This window comes from Sorghum bicolor, chromosome 9 (assembly GCF_000003195.3).
Source record: "Sorghum bicolor cultivar BTx623 chromosome 9, Sorghum_bicolor_NCBIv3, whole genome shotgun sequence".
Classification (NCBI taxonomy): Eukaryota; Viridiplantae; Streptophyta; class Magnoliopsida; order Poales; family Poaceae; genus Sorghum; species Sorghum bicolor.
Genome location: NC_012878.2, coordinates 6,732,383 through 6,757,454, shown reverse-complemented (window position 1 = coordinate 6,757,454; position 25,072 = coordinate 6,732,383). Strand labels below are relative to the sequence as shown.

Sequence of the window (25,072 nt, the reverse complement as noted above, 5' to 3'; positions counted from 1 at the left end):
GAAGCTGACTATTGGAATTCGGAAAGTATAGATGAAAGAGAAAAATAGAGCTTCCTATTTATTTGTTTACTTGGTATAATTATTGGTTTAATTTAGACCCCGTTTGACACGGCTCCACTTCATCAGTGAAGCTGTTTGTTTAGGCTTTAACTCTATGAACAACTTTATCGGTGGAGCTGGAGCCGTTTTGGTAAATCATGGAAATACAACTCCATATGTAGACTTTCTTAAAATATGCTCTTACAAAAAGACATGTAGGGCAAGGTGAAGCCGGGAGAAACCACTATTTTGGCTTTTTTCTATCTTAAAGCTATGTGAGAACACGTTTTTAGGGGCTTCATCGGTGGAGTCGTTTTATTTTACCCAGTTTGGCAGAAAACGGCTCCAAACAACTCTTGAAGCGGTTGGGAAAGTTTTGCCAAACGGGGCCTTAGTAGGTATTGGAGAGCCCCAATAGAGCTTATATGTAACTTTTCATAAGATATGCTAGAAAAAAGATAAATTCTAAAAATGCTCAAGAAAATGGCAAAACTATATATGTTGCCTTCTATTGGATAAAGTCTACTCATCATTAACAATAATAGTCATAAGAGAATTTTTTCTATTTTCTAACTAGAAGAGGAAACAGATTAGAAAATGATATAATCAAACTTTAAAGACAAAATCATTTGGCCATCTATTCAGTAGACTCTGTTGTAGATATAATCTATGTTCTATTTTCTAAAACATTAGCCACACCTCTACCATAGTAAAGTACTAATCTCACCCCTCAAAAAAGAGTACTAATCTCCAAAAATTTGGATCCAAAGTAGCCACCATTGCCATTGCATAAAAAAAATAACCCCCTAATATTCATCTAAATTATCTACATACACCATTATGAAGGACCTCGAGTTATGTATCAAAGCTATTCAGATCTATTTTTATCAAAGTAATCTAAAAGAGCCTCTAAATCCAAATTACTTATTTATTTCATTATAGAAAAGTATTCCAAAATATTCTACAAAATACTCTAAGCTACTCACTTATACCATTATTAATATATATAAAAAAAACTCATGGTATACATGCATGCCATGTATCACTATGCATACCATATATGTATATGCATGAAAAAATACGCATATGGATTTCCAAGCCAAATATATAGTTGAAGCTAAGGTTTCAACTAAACATATGTCGAACACACATAAAGATGGCATTGTGCTTTAAGTGGTAGATGACGTTTCTATTGACAGCAAGGCGTCTTTATCAATCTCAAGGATTTAGGCCTTGCTTAGTTCCAAAAATTGCAAAATTTTTCAGATTCCCCGTCACATCGAATCTTGGGGCACATGCATGGAGCATTAAATATAAATAAAAGAAATAACTAATTACACAGTTTATCTATAATTTGCGAGACAAATATTTTGAGCCTAGTTAGTCCATGATTGGATAATATTTGTCAAATACAAATGAAAGTGCTACAGTACCCATTTTGCAAAAAATTTTGAAACTAAACAAGGCTTTAGCGGTCTAGTCTTCGAAGGTAGTCATAAGGGCAAGTTTTGCGCGGTGTGTTCATAGAAGTGAGTGTGCATGTGTTATGAGTGTTTGAGTTGTATAATGGATTAATCGCAAAAAAATATGAATGAGGATGAAGAAGTATAAAAAAGTAATTGAAAACTTCTATCACAACCGGGTAAAGATAAGAAAACATCTATATGGAGGTTATATTAGACAAGAACATCTATGACTCTATAAGAGAATCAAATGAACACAGTTGAAATAGACATGGAGGTGCAACACAAGTGGAAAGAAATGTGAACAAGGATGGAAAAGGAGATAATTAATCAGAGCCTATTAGGATAAAGCAAAGTAAACATGCAAAATATTTTTGTGCATCATGAACACATTTAGGCCTTATTTGGATGTAGTCGTATTCACATCAATCCACATGTGTTGAGGTGGATTAGATTGGAACTTGAACTAAATTCCACCTCAATCCATACCAACACACATGAATTGAAGTGAATACGACAACATCCAAACAAAGCCTTAGAGAGATTGAACTAAACACAAGTCTATCACACTTGGGTTGCAATACAAAGTGAACAGTAGTGAATGGGATGAAAAAGTATTTTGGGCAATTTAACTAAAGCATATCAGAATCGGATGTAGATAGGAAAGTTTCTACATGGGTATTTTATTAGAATCTCAATAAATCGGACAAAACCAAGACAATCAATTTTAATTAGTCGTGATGCTTAAAAATCTCTTAAAGTTACTTGCTTGTGCGGCAGCATGTGTCTTCTTAAAATATTTCAGATTTATAAGATTTTGAGAGTACTTTTTCAATACAATTCTACTCATATAACTTGTATGCTTTGAAACTAAATAATTTGAAAGCTATTGGTCTTTGTAGTTTTTCAGTATTTGACCAAATTTTGTCCTAAACCTAAATGCATGGTGGGAGTAGTATATTTGCTTGTAAGCATATGGCCGTGGACTCTTGGCATGACACATTTTCCACCTCCACCATCCAAATTGCAGCAGGATACCATGACACGTTACGCAAATTTGGTGAGGGGTGACTTTCACAGGAAGAGAGGAGTCTCGGAGGTACTACTGCTACACGCGTGGAGTCGTCAGTGACAACATACACCTTCGGTGCCAGTGCACACCACAGTCCACACACACACACACACACGGAGAAACCTTACCAACGGTGATTCGGTGAACGTCCGTCAGATCATCCATAGCATCAACCTGTTTTAATTTCTTTTTCACATGGCTTCTGCCATAACGAACAAGTAACAATCACACAGACAAGACTATCACACAACAAACAAACACACAGCACACTGTTGTCAAAAACCCCAATCAGACAGAAGAGGGAGAGAGAGAGAAGCTGGAGGCGGAGGGCAACAATAAAAAAGGAGGTCACCGACGGCCAGGAAAGCGGCACCCCAACCGCCATTATTGGGACAAGAACGGATTACCGGACAAAGTTTAATGCAAAGCACGAGCCAGCAATTTTTATATGAGTGACAGCACTGCACCCCGCTGCTCTCTGCACACGGAAGGGAGGACAGAGCCCATTTGTTTTGACACAAATTAAGCAGCATATGCTATTGTTTAGTTCACCCTAAAAACCAAAAACTTTTCAAGATTCTCCGTCACATCGAATCTTGCGGCACATGCATTGAGCACTAAATATAGAAAACAAAAACTAATTGCACAATTTGTCTGTAAATCGTGAGACAAATCTTTTAAGTCTAGTTACTTCATGATTGGACAATGTTTGTCAAATAAAAACGAAAATGCTACGGTGTTGAAATCCCAAAAATTTTTGGAACTAAGACTAAGGTAAGCTTGCTTGTTTGAAGTAAAACATGTTTATTTACTATACTAAATTTTGTTGCCCCCTTTGTTTTGACACATAAATGCTAAGTAGGCTTGCCGGTTTGCAGTAAAAACATGTTTATTTACCACTGAAATTTATAAGGATTTGCAGAACCAAAACAGATTCTCAAATCCATCGCAGTTGATCCTCCAATTCGTCCACGCAAGCAGTTCACTTTAAGCAAGGACGACATTATATATACCCAAATAAAACGTCCTGTTTATCATGAATATTTTGCGGTGCTAGACGAAGATGCAGATACTGAAAGTGAGAGTTTTCGTTGCATGGAGTGCGAAGCGTACATATATATTTATTTGTTCATAACACGAAATCTCCTGCCTTTTGTTTTTAAAAAGGAGGTAGCTGATTATGAAATGTTAATGTTAACAAGACAGGACCTGCAACCACTGCCGAAGGAATAAAGAAAAATTCGTGCATGCACATAAAAAAAAAAAGACATCGTATGGATTGTCTCTCTCTCTTTTTAAATCTTTATTTTGGTGTCGGTGGATGAAATCAAAAGGTTGAAGATAGTGTTGTCTATGGCCTTGTTAAGTTTCCAAAATATTTTGCAATTTTTTTCACATTCCCCGTCATATCGAATCTTAAAAGAAATAACTAATTACACAGTTTACCTGTAATTTGCGAGACGAATCTTTTGAGCCTAGTTAGTCTGTGATTGGACAATATTTGTCAAATACAAACAAAATTGTTACTATTCATATTTTATAAAAAAAAATAAAAGTAAACAAGGCCCATGACTCCAGGAGCGTTTAGTAGTCCGAGCTAGCATTTCCAATTTGGCTAAGAACAAGTATTATAGTGGACTGTAACCTGACTAAATACAGAAGTGGAGGAAAGAATGGAGGAGAGAGAAGAAGCAGGTTGTAAGCTTACAGCTGGCTTAAGCATATGAACCAAGAAACTTTGTAAGAGAGATAAATAGATCATGTATTAATAGTGAATAACCAACTATTGTATGAGTGGACTAGAAAAAGGTTGCAAAGAACCTTACAACCAACAAATAGGTTGTATTATTAAACTTGCTCTAAGAGATGTAACCAGTCGAGGAAGGGAACAAAAACTTGTGAAGCCTAGCTTAGATCTAAAAAGTTTTTTAAATTTTAATATTGTAGTATTTTCGTTTGTATTTGGTAATTATTGTCTAATTATAGACTAACTAGGCTTAAAATACTCGTCTCGCAAATTACAGATAAACTGTGCAAATAGTTTTTTATCTATATTTAATGCTCAATGTATGTGCCGCAAGATTCGATACGATGAAAAACCTTGAAAAGTTTTTGGATTTTAGAATAAATTAAACAAGGCCTGATGCTCTTCAACCTAGAAAGAAGGATACGTTATTTCCAAGAAAGTTTGTTGGCTTGAGTTTATCAGCTGAATCTGCCAGCCATTCATCAGTGTTTTTCTGTCACAACAAATCAGCTAACAGTACTTTCTACCATAGCTTATCAGTCAAATGAACTAGTCTGAGTCCTATGTAGAAATGCACTTGGCATCAATGATGAGTGACAAAAACATATACTAGGGTCTGTTTAGATAAGCTAGAGCTAGTTATTAGTTAGACTAAAAATTAACTCAAATTAGTTAAAACTAGAGCTAGTAACTAGTTAAAGATTTATCTAAAAAATTAGACCACCTATAGATTCGTCTGTTTAGATGTACTAAAGCTTAATTTAGATTATTTTTTAGCTAGCTAATAACTAGCCCCTGTATCAAACAGGCTCTTACTGTAATCCTGGGATTTCAACCGTGATCTCTGCATCTACCAATCACAAGCCCATGATCAGGGGCCGATGCCAACTCACACGGAACACGCATGGTGCACATGGCATTTCCTCTCCCTTTTGCCACCACTACTAAATAATTAAAAGAAAAAAATTATCAACAATCAGCGGCAGGTAGGAGGGCAATTCGGTCCGCCGACGAAGGCGCCGACAGATCGACCCGCTGCAGCCGGTCACCCGGGCGCCCACTCGCAGCGGGGCGCGGCGGGGGACAGCCTGTGGACAGCGACGCCCCGAGCGACGCGACGTGGACGTGCACGCTCCCGCCCCCTCCGCATCCGACGGCCCAGCACCCCCTCCTTCTCGCCACCCGACGGCCCGGATCGCCCCCGTGCTCCCTCCCCGCCGTTACGTGTACCCGCTCCGCGCGCCACCGGCGGTAGCCGGTGGAAGGCGACTCCCACCAACTCAACTAAACTAACAACCTAGTGAGAAGAGCGGAGGAGTATGTAATAGAAGAGGAAGGTGTGGAGCGGAAGCAGCAGCAGCAGCAGCGCCACCACCACTGCGCGGCATTGCAGCGAGGGAGAGGGAGGGATCCGGGGCATGGTGGTGGTCGCCGCCGCTCGGATCTAGAGGCCCGCACGGGCCGATCGGTCTCCGCCGGTGTCGGTGGAGTGTGAAGCGGTGTCGGTGGGAGGAGGAGGAGGAGGAGCGTGAAGGGGGGGAGCGGAGGAGATGGCGGCCAACAAGGGGATGGTGGCGGGCTCGCACAACCGCAACGAGTTCGTCATGATCCGACACGACGGCGACGCGCCCGCCCCGGTACGTTCCAGATGCCCTGCTTCAGATTCTGGTCCTAGCTAGCGGGCTCAGGCCGGACGCGCGCCTGTGTCGGTGGATCTGGCCCGAGGTTTCAGTCCTATAGTGTAAACGCTCGGGGTTGTTCGCCCCCTCAATTGTTCCTGTCTCTGCTCGTAAGATTTCGGCCTGCCCATTTCAGCGATGCGTCCGTCGCGCCGTGTAAGTCACCAGATCAGACATGTCGTCCTGGCGTTTTTTTTCTGAATTGTTCGTGCTCGGTCCAATTCTTCCAACAGTCGGGCGTGATGCGCCAAATCGCCAGTTGGTTGTGCCGTAGTGGACAGTTTTTAGTGTTTCTGAGATCCAGTGAAATGCAGCCTCGGATTGTTTAGATCCCTGTGTTTACCCATGTCTCAACAGATCCTTACCATGGCACCGACAGTGAATTAGATCCTTATTTGCCCTGCTGCAGCCTGCCTTTGTTTGTGACTACTACACCATTGATGAATTAGTTCATCTTATGTAAATTCTCAATTACCTTTCTGGCATTTTGATCTTAGCATCGACTTGCAGACTAGTAGACACTTGATCGCAGACTGATTTTTTTCAGTCTGTTGCTTACCAGTGAAATGCATGGGTGGCTGATGTGTCCTCTAATTGTGTAATTGTGTTTGCACGTGTGCTGATTTTGTTGTTGTCTCGCTGATGCAGGCTAAGCCCGCGAAGAGCGCGAGTGGGCAGGTCTGCCAGATTTGTGGCGACACTGTTGGCGTTTCAGCCACTGGTGATGTCTTTGTTGCCTGCAATGAGTGTGCCTTCCCTGTCTGCCGCCCTTGCTACGAGTACGAGCGCAAGGAGGGGAACCAATGCTGCCCTCAGTGCAAGACTAGATACAAGAGACAGAAAGGTTGGTTTCCTGGCAACTTCTTTCAGTGTGTATGTAACTTGTATGATGTATTGATGTTAGCATGAGGGAGTCCACATCACGTGCTTACTTTACGTGAATAAAATGTTGCAAGCTTTCAGCGTAGTGGATATGCCTTATGATAATGACATTTGACAGCCTAGATTAAGCCTTCTAATCCATTTTTTCCTCTATAACAGTAATTAATGAATTCTTCTTACTTCCTCTTTGATGAAATTCAGGTAGCCCTCGAGTTCATGGTGATGAGGAGGAGGAAGATGTTGATGACCTGGACAATGAATTCAACAATGGGAAAGGCCCAGAGTGGCAACTGCAAGGAGATGATGCTGATCTGTCTTCATCTGCTCGCCATGAGCCACATCATCGGATTCCACGCCTGACAACTGGCCAACAGGTACAATATATGTCATTCATGTTTGTTTATTGATCTGAGTGATACTGTGGTGCATTGTTTGCTACTGCCCACTGCTGCACTTTTGTTATTATACTTATTTCTATATGAATTTGTGCTCTTACTAACTAACATACTGATACTTATATCTTCAGATGTCTGGAGAGATCCCTGATGCTTCTCCTGACCGTCATTCTATCCGCAGTCCAACATCAAGCTATGTTGATCCAAGCGTCCCAGGTATTTTATCAAACATCATAAATTGCTAGTTTAGAGAATTTTCTGCATATTAGCTGGGGATCATTAATATTTCTTTACTATGATTTCAGTTCCTGTGCGGATTGTGGACCCCTCAAAGGACTTGAATTCTTATGGGCTTAATAGTGTTGACTGGAAGGAAAGAGTTGAGAGCTGGAGAGTTAAACAGGACAAAAATATGATGCAAGTGACTAATAAATATCCAGAGGCTAGAGGAGGAGGAGGAGACATGGAGGGGACTGGCTCAAATGGAGAAGATATGCAAATGTATAACACCTCCCCTTGCCTGTGATATTACATGCATTAGATTTGGGTTTGCATGTTATATGTTCACGTTGTATCTGGGAACTTGTGTTGCTTTAGGATGACCTAGTGGGGAGCATACACTGAAGAGGACTGACATTAAACTGCCCATTCACGTTAATCAATGACTAAGATGATTTTGCATTTCCGAGTAGATGAAGATCTTTTATTCCTTCCTTAGCTAACCCTTACTAATAGTGCACACATTTCAGTTATTGTAGATTTTGCTTCAAAGAAACTGAGTTCTCTGCAATTTTTTTCTGTCGCAGGGTTGATGATGCACGGCTACCTTTGAGCCGTATTGTGCCAATTCCCTCAAACCAGCTCAACCTTTACCGGATAGTGATCATTCTCCGTCTTATCATCCTGTGCTTCTTCTTCCAATATCGTGTCAGTCATCCAGTGAATAATGCTTATGGATTGTGGCTAGTATCTGTTATCTGTGAGGTCTGGTTTGCCTTGTCTTGGCTTCTTGATCAGTTCCCAAAATGGTATCCAATCAACCGTGAGACATATCTTGACAGGCTTGCATTGAGGTAAGCTACAACGTTGCACATGGTTTTTTTTGGTTGCTGAAATGCTCTTTGTGTTGACATTTTGTGTGTTGATATACCTATTCTAATGTTTCAGGTATGATAGAGAGGGAGAGCCGTCACAGCTGGCTCCCATTGATGTCTTCGTCAGTACAGTGGATCCATTGAAGGAACCTCCACTGATCACGGCCAACACTGTTTTGTCCATTCTTGCTGTGGATTACCCTGTCGACAAAGTGTCATGCTATGTTTCTGATGATGGTTCAGCTATGCTGACATTTGAGTCTCTCTCAGAAACCGCAGAATTTGCTAGAAAGTGGGTTCCCTTTTGTAAGAAGCACAATATTGAACCAAGAGCTCCAGAATTTTACTTTGCTCAAAAAATAGATTACCTGAAGGACAAAATTCAACCTTCATTTGTTAAGGAAAGACGAGCAATGAAGGTAAACTGCTATCTCATATTCTCATGGTTACATCACCGTTGCTCTACCTTCTTCTCTTATTTTAACTCTGGATATGCCTTTTTTTCAGAGAGAGTATGAAGAATTCAAAGTAAGAATCAATGCCCTTGTTGCCAAAGCACAGAAAGTGCCTGAAGAGGGGTGGACCATGGCTGATGGAACTGCTTGGCCTGGGAATAATCCTAGGGACCATCCTGGCATGATTCAGGTGCTTAACTGCCCATTGCTTCAACTGAAGCTTCTTTAGAAACATGGATGATCTGGTTCTTATGCCTTTTTTTATGTGAAATCAGGTGTTCTTGGGGCACAGTGGTGGTCTTGACACTGATGGAAATGAATTACCGCGTCTTGTCTATGTCTCTCGTGAAAAGAGACCAGGCTTCCAGCATCACAAGAAGGCTGGTGCAATGAATGCACTGGTATGCTTTTCTCTCCACGAATTCACTTCTACCCCAGGCACTTCATTCATCTATTCCATGCTAATCATACCCCTTTCACTTGTGGGCAGATTCGTGTATCTGCTGTGCTGACAAATGGTGCCTATCTTCTCAATGTGGATTGTGACCATTACTTCAACAGCAGCAAAGCTCTTAGAGAAGCAATGTGCTTCATGATGGATCCGGCTCTAGGAAGGAAAACTTGTTATGTACAATTTCCACAAAGATTCGATGGCATTGACATGCACGATCGATATGCTAATCGGAACATAGTTTTCTTTGATGTAAGTATTGTGGACTGATGGTACCTTTTGTAATCATTACAACAAAACATTCATGGATCACATGTTATTTGTTTTGCAGATCAACATGAAAGGTCTAGATGGCATTCAGGGTCCAGTCTATGTGGGAACAGGATGCTGTTTCAATAGGCAGGCTTTGTATGGATATGATCCTGTTTTGACTGAAGCTGATCTGGAACCTAACATTGTTGTTAAGAGCTGCTGTGGTAGAAGGAAGAAAAAGAACAAAAGTTATATGGATAGTCAAAGCCGTATTATGAAGAGAACAGAATCTTCAGCTCCCATCTTCAACATGGAAGACATCGAAGAGGGTATTGAAGGTGTGTTCTTGCTGTTATGCATTTTTTTTATCTTACATTTATTCTTAAAGATCTGAGAAAATCATTGCTTATATTGCATTATCAAACATGATTCTTTTAGTCTGATTTCTGGACATAAAATAGCAAAACAATCCTTAGCTTCTCAAGGTTGGCTGGCTCCTGCTTATCTTACTTTTGGAATCCCATTAGGTTATGAGGATGAAAGGTCAGTGCTTATGTCCCAGAGGAAATTGGAGAAACGCTTTGGTCAGTCTCCAATTTTCATTGCATCCACCTTTATGACTCAAGGTGGCATACCACCTTCAACAAACCCAGCTTCTCTACTAAAGGAAGCTATCCATGTAATCAGCTGTGGGTATGAGGACAAAACTGAATGGGGAAAAGAGGTTAGTGTGGCAAGCATATTTTCCCTCTTTGATTCATATCATAGAGTTATTTAGCTTAACATTGTGGCATGGGATCTCTTTTTGTGTTGTTTCAGATTGGCTGGATCTATGGTTCAGTTACAGAGGATATTCTGACTGGGTTTAAAATGCATGCAAGAGGATGGCAATCAATCTACTGCATGCCACCACGACCTTGTTTCAAGGGTTCTGCACCAATCAATCTCTCTGATCGTCTTAATCAGGTGCTCCGTTGGGCTCTTGGGTCAGTGGAAATTTTGCTCAGCAGACATTGTCCTATCTGGTATGGTTACAATGGCCGACTGAAGCTTTTGGAGAGGCTGGCTTACATCAACACCATTGTTTATCCAATCACATCCATTCCGCTTATTGCCTATTGTGTTCTTCCTGCTATCTGTCTCCTTACCAATAAATTTATCATTCCTGAGGTTAGTGACAAGATATCCTCCCTTCCTTCTGTTGTTCAAATGTTTTTAGGTAGAATCCTGTTCTCATAATTTCTCATTTGTCAGACCACTGCTCTACCCTGTATACAAATATTACCAGTGCACAAGTAGCCATAACTAGTATTTGTTTTCCCTTGGCTTTTTTTTTACTCTATGTAGTCTATTATTTTGAATTATTTCACTTGTAATGTTAATGGATGCAAAGCAAATAGTCATTTTGTGCTGTCATATTTTCTAGATCAGCAGGGCTGTGTGTTTTTTCCCTAGATTCCGCCGACCTTTCAATTGATTGTCGTATGGCCATCTTTCTAATGTTCATATCATTTTGTGATCTGCAGATTAGTAACTATGCTGGGATGTTCTTCATTCTTCTTTTCGCCTCCATTTTTGCCACTGGTATATTGGAACTCAGATGGAGTGGTGTTGGCATTGAAGATTGGTGGAGAAATGAGCAGTTTTGGGTTATTGGTGGCACCTCTGCCCATCTCTTCGCGGTGTTCCAGGGTCTGCTGAAAGTGTTGGCTGGGATTGATACCAACTTCACAGTTACCTCAAAGGCATCTGATGAGGATGGCGACTTTGCTGAGCTATATGTGTTCAAGTGGACCAGTTTGCTCATTCCTCCGACCACTGTTCTTGTCATTAACCTGGTCGGAATGGTGGCAGGAATTTCGTATGCCATCAACAGCGGTTACCAATCCTGGGGTCCGCTCTTTGGAAAGCTGTTCTTCTCGATCTGGGTGATCCTCCATCTGTACCCCTTCCTGAAGGGTCTCATGGGCAGGCAGAACCGCACACCAACAATCGTCATTGTCTGGTCCATCCTCCTCGCGTCCATCTTCTCCTTGCTGTGGGTGAAGATCGATCCTTTCATCTCCCCGACACAGAAAGCTGCCGCCTTGGGGCAATGCGGTGTGAACTGCTGATCGAGACCGTGACTCTTATTTGAAGAGGCTCAATCAAGATCGTCTGCCCCCTCGTGTAAATACCTGAGGAGGCTAGATGGGAAATTTTTTGTTGTAGATGAGGATGGATTTGCATCTAAGTTATGCCTCTGTTTATTAGCTTCTTTGGTGCCGGTGACGGTGCTGCTGCTGCGGACTAAAAATCATGGAGCCTTTTCTACCTTGCCTGTAGCACCGGCCAGCAGCGTAAATTGTGAATTTTGCATTTTTTTTATACGTGGTGTTTATTGTTTTAGAGTAAATTATCATTTGTTTGAGGGAACTGTTCACACGAACTATATGGCAATGCTGTTATTTATACGCAGACTGATACATTCTTTGTATTGTGAGCAAACAGTCAGAACACTGTAATTTCTTAGCACAACTATATAAAAAGGCAGCTGTTGTACTGTATCATCACTATTGTTTCTGATGGCCCTGGGATATGTAATTGTGAATCACTTGCAACATTATATTGTTGGCTGATCGTCAGCCAACAATATAATGTAAAGGGATTGATGCGCCTTGGTCTCATGAATTGGGGAACCAGATGGCAGTCCAGTTATTGGAACTGCTGCTAGCGTATTTTCTGATGGCACTACTGTTCCAGCTCCACTAACTGTTGGTGTTGCAATCAATTCTCAAACTGTTCGTTTTTGTTGTTGATAATCACGATGGTAAAGGCACATACCATCTGGTTAGTTCACTTAGTTTCATCACATCTGCAGATCTTTGAAGCTTCCAAGGCTCAGCTACAGTTGCCGTTTTATATGAAAATCATAGTAACTATGTGCTGGTCTATCTGGACTGTAAAAAATGATGTTATCTTCAAATGCATTCCAGCTTCAATTCAGCGCTGTAAATCAATTTTCAGAACAGAATTTGATTTAGTTATCCTAAGAGCAAAAGTAGCATCCTTCCAGCTATTGATTTATGGCTAGAAGCTGTTGTGTATTTCTTTTAATTTTCTTGTTGTGTAATTCTTTTAATTTTCTTTGTATCTTGATCCTTATTCCCAGACTGTAAATTTAAACAAATTAATAAAAAATCCTAGTAGGGGGCTTTACCCCTCCTGTTTACCTTAAAAAAATTTATGCCTCTAGCTACGAGGACTTAGATATTATTTGTTGGCCAGAGTTTGTAGCGGATTCTTTTTGGTAAAGGGTCGTCGTATGGGCTAGCAAAGATGCTCAGAATCTATATATGTAGCGGATTACCCGGTGTTTGTTCAACAGAATCTATATATGTGCGTGTGATGCAAGTCATCTGACATGTCGGAATGGTTTGTGGCCGCAGACCGAGATGAGGAAACCTCTTTTTTCCTTTATAAATTTAACTGAAAGCCACACTCGATGAGGAATTGAAACCTCATTTTTCCCTTCAAAAATCTAACTAAAAGCCGCACTCAATGTTCTACGTACAGGATTTTTTTTTTCTTTAAAAAAGGAAAAAAATGCACGAGATATTTTTAAAACAGAAATGCTAACCATCATCTAGTTGATTTGCCGGTTGTCCTCAACCGATTTTTGGGCCTTGCGATGCAGAATCGACGGACGCGCGCAGTTGCTGCACGGCAAGGCCCATCGACGGACGCGCGCAGCTAAAACAACTAGTTAGTGGCTAAACATCTCCTTTTAAAATCCCCATCCATTGGGAGAACCATCTCTTGAATCTGTTGATGTGATGGAAGTAAGAGAAACAAGAGAGTTATATATTCTACTATTAATCTACAGTCAGGTCAAGATGCAATGGTTGAACACCTATTACCTACTAGTTTTTTTTTTCTTAAGAAAGGACGAAAAATACTTTGCCACGATTTCTATTATATGAAAAAAGGAAAAAAAAACAAGTGATAGTCCAGTTTTTTTTAATAAAAACTTAACCAGAAAAACCATACAACTAAACCAGAAATATCGTCTCTGGTCTTATTCTAGGAGCACACAATATGTTGTTTAGCCTACGCAGTGAGCAGTCATCTCGATCGGCTGGATATATTTAGATCCTTGCCTGCTAATTTTTCATTTTGCCTTTTTCCTCCCCCTTCATATATACAGTACCCTGGTCGTCTGGTCCTGCTGTTTTCTTGCTGCTAACCGGCCGCCGGACAGGCGTATCTTGTTGTTGCAATGCGACTTGCGACGGAAACTTGAACCTTCAGGCCTTGTTTGGATGTTGTCGGATTCGCATCGATCCACATGTGTTGGGGTGGATTGAGGTGGAATTTAATTTAAGTTTCACTCTAATCCACCCCAACACATGTGGATCGATGTGAATCCGACTACAAGACCTCAGGTGATGTCTGTGTCGCTGTCCCCGGGCCGGCCCGTTGCATTGCATTGCATTGGGGGTTGGATGGAAGCATCCATCCAATACACACACACACCGTCCGTCTACCTACGACAGAGACACGGATGAAAAAAAACGGACGGATGGTGTCACTTGCCTGCACGCCTCTACGAAGAGGTAAATGCTGAATCGAGTGGTCTCCTCTGGTTCTGGATGGATTAGGGCGCCCACGGAACGCCGCGTCGGCGAACGGGAAGACAGCGACTACTACTAGCGGTAATATACCTGATTAATGCGCGCAAGCTAGTCACAGACACATCTGTCACACGTCTCACGTGATTTCGTGTGGCTGGCAGATCTTCTCCACGTAGTAAATATCTCTGCATCCTCGCAGTGTAATTGGTAAATACGTACATACTTTGGAGATAAAAAAAAAATAAATAAATTTGATGATCGCTGCTACGATTCATTGTTTCAGCAGTTTGCTGTCTGTCATGTTACTTATGATGATGATGAAGAAGAGAGCAACAGAGGAAAGAATCTCTGGGATGCTCACATCATGTGCCAGAAACTCACATGCAGGCAGAGGGAGCAAGCTGATCAGGGCTTCATCAACTTTTGCCGTACGTGCGTACTATACTTATGTCCTTGTTGACGACAAATTATTTACACTATGGACTTTCTGAAAAGCGCGCCTGTTCGTTTTTAATATATATTTCAGTAGGGATCAGTAAGCCTCTGACCCCTCCTGTTAATTTGCTCAATGTTCTGAAAAGCTGAAACAATGCCAAATTAATGGGAGCAAGCAGGTCAGAGCAACGCAACAGCTGATGCATGATGAATTGATGGTGGTATAATAAGAACATCATCGAAATTCGAAACGCAAGGATTATTTGCATGCGTTGTCTTTGTCACCCCATCATGCATCAATTCATCGTTACATCGATCTGCAAACAGATATCTATCACATCAGCAGAGAGTCGTCCTAGGTTGGTCATCTGATGACTCATCTCCTCCTCAATCACTCTTGTGGATGGATTTTCAATTCGCATCTCCCCTGGCTGACTTCGACCTCTCCGACGTTGCATGCACAGCTTGACCAGGCACGCTTGTTGCTTGTCAAGCATGACCCCCGATGCCCTACGGCGCCATTGACGTACGTGGTGCCCCCACCAACTTGTTGCATTGCCGTCGTACGTCGTCAGTCATGTGCTGGATTACCCTACTACCGTCCCCAAAATCAGCAGCATGCGGATCCGCACCAATGAATAGTCACATCATCATCATCATCATCATTACTAAGTGGCGATCGACGGCGCTCATGGTCATTTCAAAAAAGCCACGCATGCCTGTATAGGTAATTAGGTATTGGCTCCAGGGCATATATCTATCGATTTGCAATGGGTGGGCACCATGATATAACGATCGATAATAAGCACCGACTTTCCTGGACTAATTAACCTATGCGAGGTCGTGGCTACTGGATTCGGCTTCTTTGCCGAGAGCCAAGAGCCATCGGCAAAGGCCCAAAAGCCCTCGGCAAAGTCTTTGCCGAGGGCCAGAAACGCCCTCGGCAAAGCCCACGGCGCCGTCGAAGAACGTCAATGTTGACGTCGTCTTTGCCGAGAGCCAGCCAGTCAGGCTCTCGGCAAAGACTTTTTATTTTTTTTAGAACCAGTCTTTGTCGAGAGCCTAGATGGCAGGCTCTCGGCAAAGGGGGTCTTTGCCGAGAGCCTGGCTGGCTGGCTCTCGGCAAAGACTTTTTATTATTTTTTTAAAAAGATCTTTGCCGAGAGCCTGCTAGACTGGCTCTCGGCAAAGGAGGGCTTTGTCGAGAGCCGTCCACACAGGCTCTCGGCAAAGACTTTTTATTTTTTTTTAAAAAAAAACCTTTGCCGAGAGCCTCTCTCGACGGCTCTCGGCAAAGGTGGGAATTTTTTTTGTTTTTTATTTTTTTCTCTGATTTTTACATGCACAGCCACATATGTATATATATCACAATCCACATGTCTATATCACAATCCACATATATATCACATGAAACATATCGAAGTTCATAGATATCACAAATCCACATAGATATTACAAATCTAACATAAAGTCCAACATAAACACAAGTTCATAACATAAACCACAAGTCCACGTGAATATCACTGCTCGAAGTCGCTAGCGCCTTACCCCTAGTGCTGTGACTCTGACCCGTCGTCGCCGTGGCCTCCGTCGTGTCCCAAGCCCCCATCTGGCCACGCCGACCAGGGTGAGTGCCCCCCAAGGTGTGGAGAGCTCCCACCTGCCCACGGCGCCCAAATGGCCTACCCTGGCGCCGACTGATACGGGTACGAGTACCCGGAGCGCGGAGAAGGGCTGCCGGACAACCCAGGGTGGCCGTGCTGCTGATGGGCACCAGGCCACGTGTGCTGCGTACTCGGGTGGCCATAAGGACTAACCTACTACCCGCTGCCTGGAGAAGGGGTCGGGTTCGAACCCCACGACTGATGCTGTATAATATAAAACCGATCTCGTTAGTATCTGCAGGACGACCGCGCAAGCCAAAGCAACAGACAAATATATATATACTCACCGGACTCCCTGTAGGGGCAGAAACAGGGGGTGGAGCGAAGAGCGAGGCAAGCAACGGAGGCGCTCCCGAGCTCTGAATGGACTAGAAGTAGCTGACTAGGTCCGAGATCTGTCGCTGTGTGTGCTGCTGCTGTGCCTCCATGTGGCGCCGATGGGCCTCGTCTCTGGCCGCCAGCTCTCACCGATGAGCCTCCTGCAGCTCGTCCTGCCTAGCCCGCAACTCCTCTAGCTGCGACTGCAATATTACACCCTTGATGGTAAAACAATACAAAAGGAGATGTACATATGTAAAACCAATGGACGACAGATAAAGGTGTAGTTACCTGAAACGTCGTCTGCATCGTAGCCATCTGCTGCACGGAGCTCGGCCGACGAGGCCGTATGGGGATGTCGGAGGTCGAGCTGCTCCTCTGACGAACCTCGCGGAGCGTGGGTACACTGGCCGGGTCGATTGCGCTGTGGGCAATCATGTACCGGCCGTGCTGCTTCCCTCCTCCCGTCCTCATGAGCAGGTCTGTGTCCAGTGGCTCGGTGGTAAGGTCGAAGTCATCCCCAGGGCGCGTGCGAGCTGCAGTGGCGTACGCGGACATCTTCTCGTAGGCGGCAGTGTTGGTGTATGCGTCGGGCCCGTCCTGCGGGTTGTAGACGTTGTTCGGATCCGACGCTCGCCCCTTGTTAGCCAGGGCGTACCCAACATACTCGCTGATGGGCACGTTGCCATGGGTCTTGCGCTGCGAGGAAAACACAAGGTTGATTAAACGTAATGAGAACAAAGCATTAGCAAAAATAAATAAACAAACAATAGAAAGAAACGTACATATGTGTCCATGTACCGTGGGAGGGACACGCTCCCCTGGTGGTGTGACGCCCCTCTCATCGCGGCCAGGCGGTTCTCCCGTCTTTTTCTGCGCTCCACGTACGCCTCCGGCCTTTGCCACGAGTCCACAATCTGGGCCAGCAGTCCATGTGTGATTTGCACCAATCAGCAGGCAACTGCATGACAACGTGCATTTGACATGTCAGAAGATGAATGAGAATTCATGTTTCATACTTATATTTCAAGGAAGAAAATAGAATAAATGTTTGCTACTTACTTGCATGTACTGCTCCCTGGTGATGTAACATGTCAAGGAATGCAACATGTCAACCCTCTCGCTAATGTAACATGTCAAGGAATGCAAGGGAAAAGTGATTTTAAATTATATAAATTCAAAATAAAGTCCAAAAATCATGAAACTTGGCGACATGTCGTGTTATCGCATGTTGAGGATGTGGTAAAAAATTCATAAGGTTTCAAACAAGTTGGGATACCAAATGTCTAAAACCCATACATCTCCACATGTGATCAAATTTGATCACATGTGGAGAAATTTTGGTTTTAGACATCCAAAGTTGCAACTTGCTCGAAACCTTATGAATTTTTTACCACAGCGTCCACATGCGATAACACGGCTCGTCGCCAAGTTTTGTGATTTTTGGAGTTAATTTGGATTTTTTAGAATTAAAAATCATATCTACGACACATGGATAGTCATGTTTCGTATAGAAGATATTCAAACTTTTGGGTGAGTTTATGGATACGGCGTCAAAATGCACTCTCAAACATGAATATCATTTTTCGAATGGCTATATTTTACTATTTCATGCACCTCTAGTTCAAATTTACTTTTTCGAGAAAAATGCAAAGAAAATAAATTAATTGATGAAATATAGCAAAATGTTATAAAAATATCTAAACTTTGAACATGTGCTTGTATACAATATGCAAGGGCTACAAAAAAAGTCTAGGTCCAAAATTCAAAAAAAAATCTTCCATCTTTGCCGAGGGCCAATTCTAGCCCTCGGCAGAGGAGCTCTTTGCCGAGAGCCAGGATGGCCTGCCCTCGGCAAAGGTTGTTGGTCTGGACCTAAGTTTCAGACAACGAGGCCTTTGCCGAGTGCCTGCCGTTGCCCTCGGCAAAGGCCACCTCTTTGCCGAGAGCCTAACGACGTGGCTCTCGGCAAAGGTGACGATTTCAGCAGCTGTTCACGGCGCGATGTCTTTGCCGAGGGCTAGCCTCTCGGCAAAGCTGACCTGTGCCTAGAGCCCCTCTTTGCCGAGAGTCTGGCCGTCGGCAAAGGCTCTTTGCCGAGAGGATGTCTTGGCTCTCGGCAAAGACCGTCTTTGCCAAGCGCCTGGCTCTCGGTAAAGCCAGGCCCTAGGCAAAGCTTGCGTTTCGACCACTAGTTTCAGTGTTCGGAGTTCTGTCGGGTTGAGCTGCTTTTTGTTTAGGAGTGCATGTAGTTGCGTTAGGTAGAGTTCCCAACCTGATGATGAAACCAAAACCACATGTAATTTCCATATAGATGAGCAGCATGCATGTGTGCGTTGTCGATCTTGTTGCATGCCTAACTTTGAGAGTCCAATAAATTCGATACGCGCGGCATGTTTTTGCAATCTCCATCATCGTCGGGTCCATCTCCATGTGAGTTGGTCGTGTCGTCCGTGTGTTCCTTTAATTTGCGTTCCCAAAGAATGCCGGAAGGGATTTCAGTGCCGTCTCTTCCAGCCGAACCACATCTACACTGATGTAAGAGCTCTTGTAGTCCCGCTTTCTAGATCAGAGATTATATACGTTCATTATCCACGGATGTGTACTTTCTGAATTTCCTTTTTATATAGATAATGGTGTACTTCCTGAAAAAAAGACGTATGTACTTTACTTCTGAAAAAAAACTGAAAGAAATATAGAGAAACCAGAAGACACCACTTAGTAGCTATTAGTATAGATCGATGGAGCCACCTTAATTGGTTCGTTTATTCTTTACTAAAAACGGGCAGTTTGCTTGCACATCCAGCTACACACGAACGCACGCACGCGCATGTACAGAGAGACTACGCTTGGCCGTGACGACTCCATCGATAAATCCATCGTGCCATGATCCAATGCGTCACCGTCTCGCTGTGACGACGACGGCATGCATCATCGACGATCCGGCACGACACTGACCGATGGATCCTCTCGTGTAGTCATCAAATCACGCGCACGAAATGTGCGACGACGACGACTCCTCGGCGACGCGGATAGCCTGATGATGCGCGGCCGCCGTCGCGGTGACCGGAGGGGAAGGAGGAGGCACGACGACGACGACGCTGCTTTGCTGCTGCTGCTGCTTGCCGACGACGACCGCCGCCGCGGCGCGCTTGCATGACCCGAGCTGGACGGCGCCGGCGAGCGGGATGACGGGGAGGTTGTCGCAGTTGCAGATCTCGATCATGAAGCCGTCGGGGTCGTGGAAGAAGATCTGGTCCACGTTGATGCCGCCTTCCTCCACGCAGCGCTGCACGTACGGGATGCCCATCTCCTTCAGACGACGCTCCACCGCCACCATGCTCTCGCACTGCATATATATGCATATGCAAACATCCATATTAATTATATTTCACATGGAACATATAGATTTATTATTATTATTACCTCATCAGTTGGATATATATCATCATCATCATGAACTACTAACATATATATATACGGAACTACTGTAATTAACACCAGATTTTTTTTACTGTCGTCTAGTAATTAAGAAATTTTTACTACTCCGACCGAGTATAGCTAGCTAGGGGATCGATCTGTGACTTGTGAGAATAGATATGAGTCAGCTAGGTGCGTGCATCCTTATCATTGACCATCGGTGCATGCTGACTCAGATACACTACACTACACAAATTAAGCACGAGCGACGATCTTTTATCTTTTACCGACAAGGACGGAGATGATGATGACGATTACTCCAAGCGACACATCACCAGATCGGCTACACTAGCTAGCTGCTGTCGTCTGATCGAGCTGAAAAATATCTTGTTGACAGGCACCCGATCCGTGTGCCACAACCACAAATCCGCCGGCCCCGTACGATCGACGCAACAACGTGATAAACACTAATCCGACACATCCAAACTAAGCCAGCCGTGATATGCATGGCCACATCGAAAATGACGTGTCACTTGCTTCTCTCATATCTTTTTTCCGTGGTACGTACTATATGTACAAACAAATACATGCAATTATATAAAACGTTGAGATTTTTGGATCCTAGCTATAGTACAGTGCAGGCAGGTGTCTCTTTCTTGATTGCCTGCAGGAGTGATACTTATTTGCTACAGCAGCATGGTCTGTTTGTCAGCGCTATTAGGACTTCTTTTAAAAAATAAAAGTTACTCTTGTTCAGCCAAACAACAAAAAAAATCATACCAGAATATATATCGATCGCTCTTATAATCACACTCCCCACATGCTTCCCGTGCTGCCCCCCCTCTAGAGAATCACATACTACACTCTTCTATCAAAGAATTAGGAAGCTGTAGCTAATTATAAGAATCAAAGAGTATGAATGAAGGTGCCTGTACCAAACAGGCCTAAAAAGATGTCTTTAATTGTGCATGTTGGTTTGTGAAAGGGAGATGACCGAAAATAACCATCAATCAACGTTTGGGCCGCGCGCATCGACAGGACATGGTGACCTAATTAACAGAAGATTGGCTACCTACCTAGAGGAAGGACCAAGGACGTCGTGCATGCATGCATGTGAAGCTAGCTCGATCTAGACACTTCTAAAAGGTGGTCCAACCAAAATCTCCCAACACGAATTAAATTAAACAACAGAGAGAGCTTCCATAGATTCAATGCCTGCCATGCACTTGGAAAGAGTTGGGGACTATGGCCAACCAAATGAAAATTGATATTACACACAGTACTGTATTAGGACTAGGACTATATCATACTCGGTCTGTATTTCAATTCCGGACCCTACTGCTGTGATTTCTAATTAACATAGTTGAGAGCTGTATATACATTTAATTCCAGACTCTGTTTGGCAGCTCTTTTTCTGCGAGCACCTCAAACAAGTTACTGTGCAAACAGCAGTCCCTACTGTAGTAGCAGCGAGCGCAACTCGGTATAGTTTGGAAGGCGTTCACTGTCAGCATGATTTTACATTACAATTGTGGAAAGATATTTGCACTGTGTTGTAAAATTGTCGCTACCATGCATATATTAATTTGTTAGAGTGCATGCACGTCACAGTCGACTATAAAAGCGTGCTGTACGTACAAGCCGCCAATGTAAACCAATGATGTTTGTTCTTGTTTCCAGCTTGATTAGATTGCCTAGCTAGCTCATCACATCCAAAGATCGATTATTAATTGATGCAGCAAGCTACTGACAGTGCCAGCTAGACTCGACTGATTCATTGTCGTATAGTGATACGGAACCATGATGATCCTTAACCTAATTATTAACCAGGGAGCGCAGCAGGTAGCTAGTACGTGTGGCGTACTACTAGCTAGTAAGGAAATAAACATCTACGACTTCAACTTCTCCTTTTCCTTGCAGATGTATTGGAAAGACGTAGTACACGCTTCTTCACTACTCATACCTATCTAAACACAGTATCCATACCATCTCTTAGCTCTCGATCCCTCGATCGCCAATATAATGTCACTTGTTGCGTACCGTATGCTCTAGGTGCGTTTGGAAAACACATATATATGCAGTAACAAATTAGCCTTGCTTTCCTTCACGCGACGGTATTAATGATCCGTGGGAACGACGACAGACTATATATAATCAAGTTGGCGGAACAGGCGGGCAAAGCCTTTGGCTGAAAACTCATGACAGAAAATACTGCTCGCTAATTTAAAATTAGCCGCTGACTTAAAATTAGCAGGAGCGATTCATTTAATTATACCCGCGAACGCACGGTGTCCTAGTGCGAAGCTTAGCGTGCACCGCGTGCATCTCATCGGGCGACTCCGTCCGTGACGACGACAGAGATATGGATGGGATGGGGACACCGACGTGGCTTAGCTAGCTTCTGGCTAGGGTGAAAGCAACCCTAGCTTGGCCCGCCCATGTGCATGCAAGCAGGAATGGCTACCTAGCTAGTTCCTTTGCAAGTTGCAAGCAGCTGCTTGTCACTCCCATCCCATGTAAGTACTACTATAGTTAATAAGATTAGAAACTTGTCAGCTTCAGAGCAACTTATTAATCATATAACTAATTGGTTGATGTTTGTGATCTTTTTGATCGATTATTATTAGGATAGTGAGTTTTGTGTGTGTGTGTGTGTGTGTGTGTGTGTGAGAGAGAGAGAGAGAGAGAGAGAGAGAGAGAGAGAGAGTAGCTAGTGAGTAGTGACCTGGAAGGAGATATGGTTGTCCTTGGGGTTGATCTCGCCCTTCTCCGGGAGGCTGCCGGGGTCCTCCGACTGCAGCAGGTGGATGCCGATCCCGTAGTTGAACAGCCTGATGACATCAAATTATATATACAAATCCATAAGCATAGACCGTGCGTATATATACTAATACTGTACTCTGCGTTGCAAGATTATTAATTAATTGAAGGTGTATTACAGTACAGATTACTCAACGTACATACCAGGCGCCGTCGAAGTCGAAGGAGCCGGGGCGGCGGATGGGGACGAATCCGAGCACGTCGGTGTAGAAGCGCAGCGACGCCTCCACGTTGCGACACACGATGCTGATGTGGTTCAGCGACGCCAGCGGCAGCACGCCCGCCGCCCTCACGCCGCCGCAGCTCGCCGCCGCCATCGTCGTGCTGCTCACCATCCTCTCTCTCTGCTCTCTCCCTCTGGTGGATCGATGGAGATGGCAAGCTACTAGCTATAGCTGCTTCTACTACAAACTACCAGAGGCCAGCAGCTAGCAGGGAGGAGATGGCAAGCAGCTAGCTAACAGAGCGAGGAGTGCTCTGCTTTTTCCAGCTCCTTCTACAAACTGCCGATCGAGTGCTATCACTTGAGGTCGATGGCCGATGATGGGGGCTATATATGCTTTTTGTGTACGATTTGTACGTACGCTGCAACAGGAACCTGCTGCTACGATACGATACGAGTTGTGCCTGCCTGCCGATGCCGATCGAGTGATGGATGTGGGGAGGAGTTGGGCGGATTTTATAGATGCAGAGCCTCGCTGTGGGTGCGGGCGTCGCAGCAAGACACGTGGATCCACGTCATCCTCATCGGGATCTTTCTACTTCTACGGAGATGAAGCTCGCCCATCCCTATGGGTCGTATAGTATAGTAGACTAGTAGTAGTAAAGCTACCGCCGTTCACTTGCACCCCGTTTCATTTCACTCCGATCCCTAGTTCACATGCATTCCCAGTGTACGAATTGTTTCTTTTTCGGATATCGTCCTCTAATAGTATTGATTATTATTACACTCTTGAATCCTAGATAAATAGTTTTTTTTTTCTAGAGTTATCTAAAAGGCATCTATTTTAGAAGTTGACTCAATATTTAAAGAATACATCCAGATCTATAATACCATGCCTAAAAATATTGTTCGCTAATTTATTGTGAAAGAAAAACACTGTTAGCTAACTCATAAGAAACAAATGGGCTCCGATCTAAATTAGTACATTATTGAATATATATTTATAATGTGCTCATCTTTATTTTTCTCTATAAAATTAGTCATATTTAAAATAGTTTAACTTACACAGATTCTTAGAATTCATTTATTTAGAGACTGAAGCACTAAGTACCACAAAGGTAAGTCTCCTAGACTCCTAGTATTACTACCATTTGAGACAGTTGTAAGTACTACTATGCACCAGCAAGGCACATCATCATGTTCTGGCCACTCTTAATACAAATGAATAAATGACCTCAAATCAGACACTGTGAATTCTTTATCCATCATCTGTGCCAAAATATATAGATGTTTAATTACCATTGGAGACCGATAAAAGCAAAAGTCATAAAATCATTGAAATTTTCAGTCAAAATTTGTAATTTTTTTTGGCTAAAGTTCAAAAAATTAAATAAACAAGAACCAAAATTACCGATACGTGTATTTGATGTATTACTAAAGGTCACCTATACATAGAACTAAAAATTATGAAAATAAACGAAAATTCCAGACTTTCAGGTGTATATGACCTATGCCTTATTTAGTTTGCGAAATTTTTGGCTTTGGCTACAGTAGAACTTTTGTTTATATTTGATAATTATTATCTAATTATGAATTAACTAGGCTTAAAAGATTTATCTTGTAAATTACGGACAAATTATACAATTAATTTTTATTTTAATTTTGTCTATATTTAATACTTAATGGATATATCAAAGATTTGATGTGATAAAAAAATTTTTTTAAAAAAATAAAAACTAAACCAGGCCTATATATTGGCGGCCAAATTCGAGCGTCACTCGTCAGACGCTGCGCGACGAGTGAACAATATTTGTACCTTGGCAGTTTGCACCATGCTCAGCCAGCTACTCGCATCTGCACCATGCATCTTAATTCTGTCTAATACTACCTGCTGCTACGCGGTAGAGTTCGAGAGGCTTCCATGGAGGCTGGAGGCTGGAGCGGTCGGCCGGCGTTCCAAGAGAAGGTTGGCCACGGCTGCCGCGGCCACAGGATCCATCGGATGACATCTGTCCTTGATGGATCATGGATTCATGGTTGAGGGCGGATTGAAAAGGAGGAGCAGTGTCCACGCCCGCTTTCCTGTCCCTGAGCCCTCATCACGATGCAT

General features: G+C 43.2%; 2 protein-coding genes across 2 annotated transcripts; one reads left to right on the top strand and one right to left on the bottom strand.

Annotated features, from left to right (window-relative positions):
* Window positions 5,661-12,078, top strand: LOC8080953 (probable cellulose synthase A catalytic subunit 1 [UDP-forming]). Its single transcript, XM_002440649.2, has 14 exons — window positions 5,661-5,958; window positions 6,649-6,844; window positions 7,084-7,256; window positions 7,409-7,493; window positions 7,583-7,778; window positions 8,084-8,350; window positions 8,445-8,790; window positions 8,879-9,016; window positions 9,102-9,227; window positions 9,317-9,529; window positions 9,609-9,867; window positions 10,057-10,253; window positions 10,349-10,699; window positions 11,056-12,078. The coding sequence occupies exons 1-14, from the start codon at window positions 5,872-5,874 to the stop codon at window positions 11,641-11,643; spliced, it is 3,222 nt and encodes a 1,073-aa protein (XP_002440694.1). The 5' UTR covers window positions 5,661-5,871; the 3' UTR covers window positions 11,644-12,078.
* On the bottom strand, window positions 19,256-23,464 carry LOC8072708. Its single transcript, XM_002439326.2, has 3 exons — window positions 22,944-23,464; window positions 22,705-22,810; window positions 19,256-19,908 (listed from the first exon to the last, which is right to left on the bottom strand). Exons 1-3 carry the CDS (start codon window positions 23,132-23,134, stop codon window positions 19,546-19,548), a joined length of 660 nt encoding a protein of 219 aa, XP_002439371.1. The 5' UTR covers window positions 23,135-23,464; the 3' UTR covers window positions 19,256-19,545.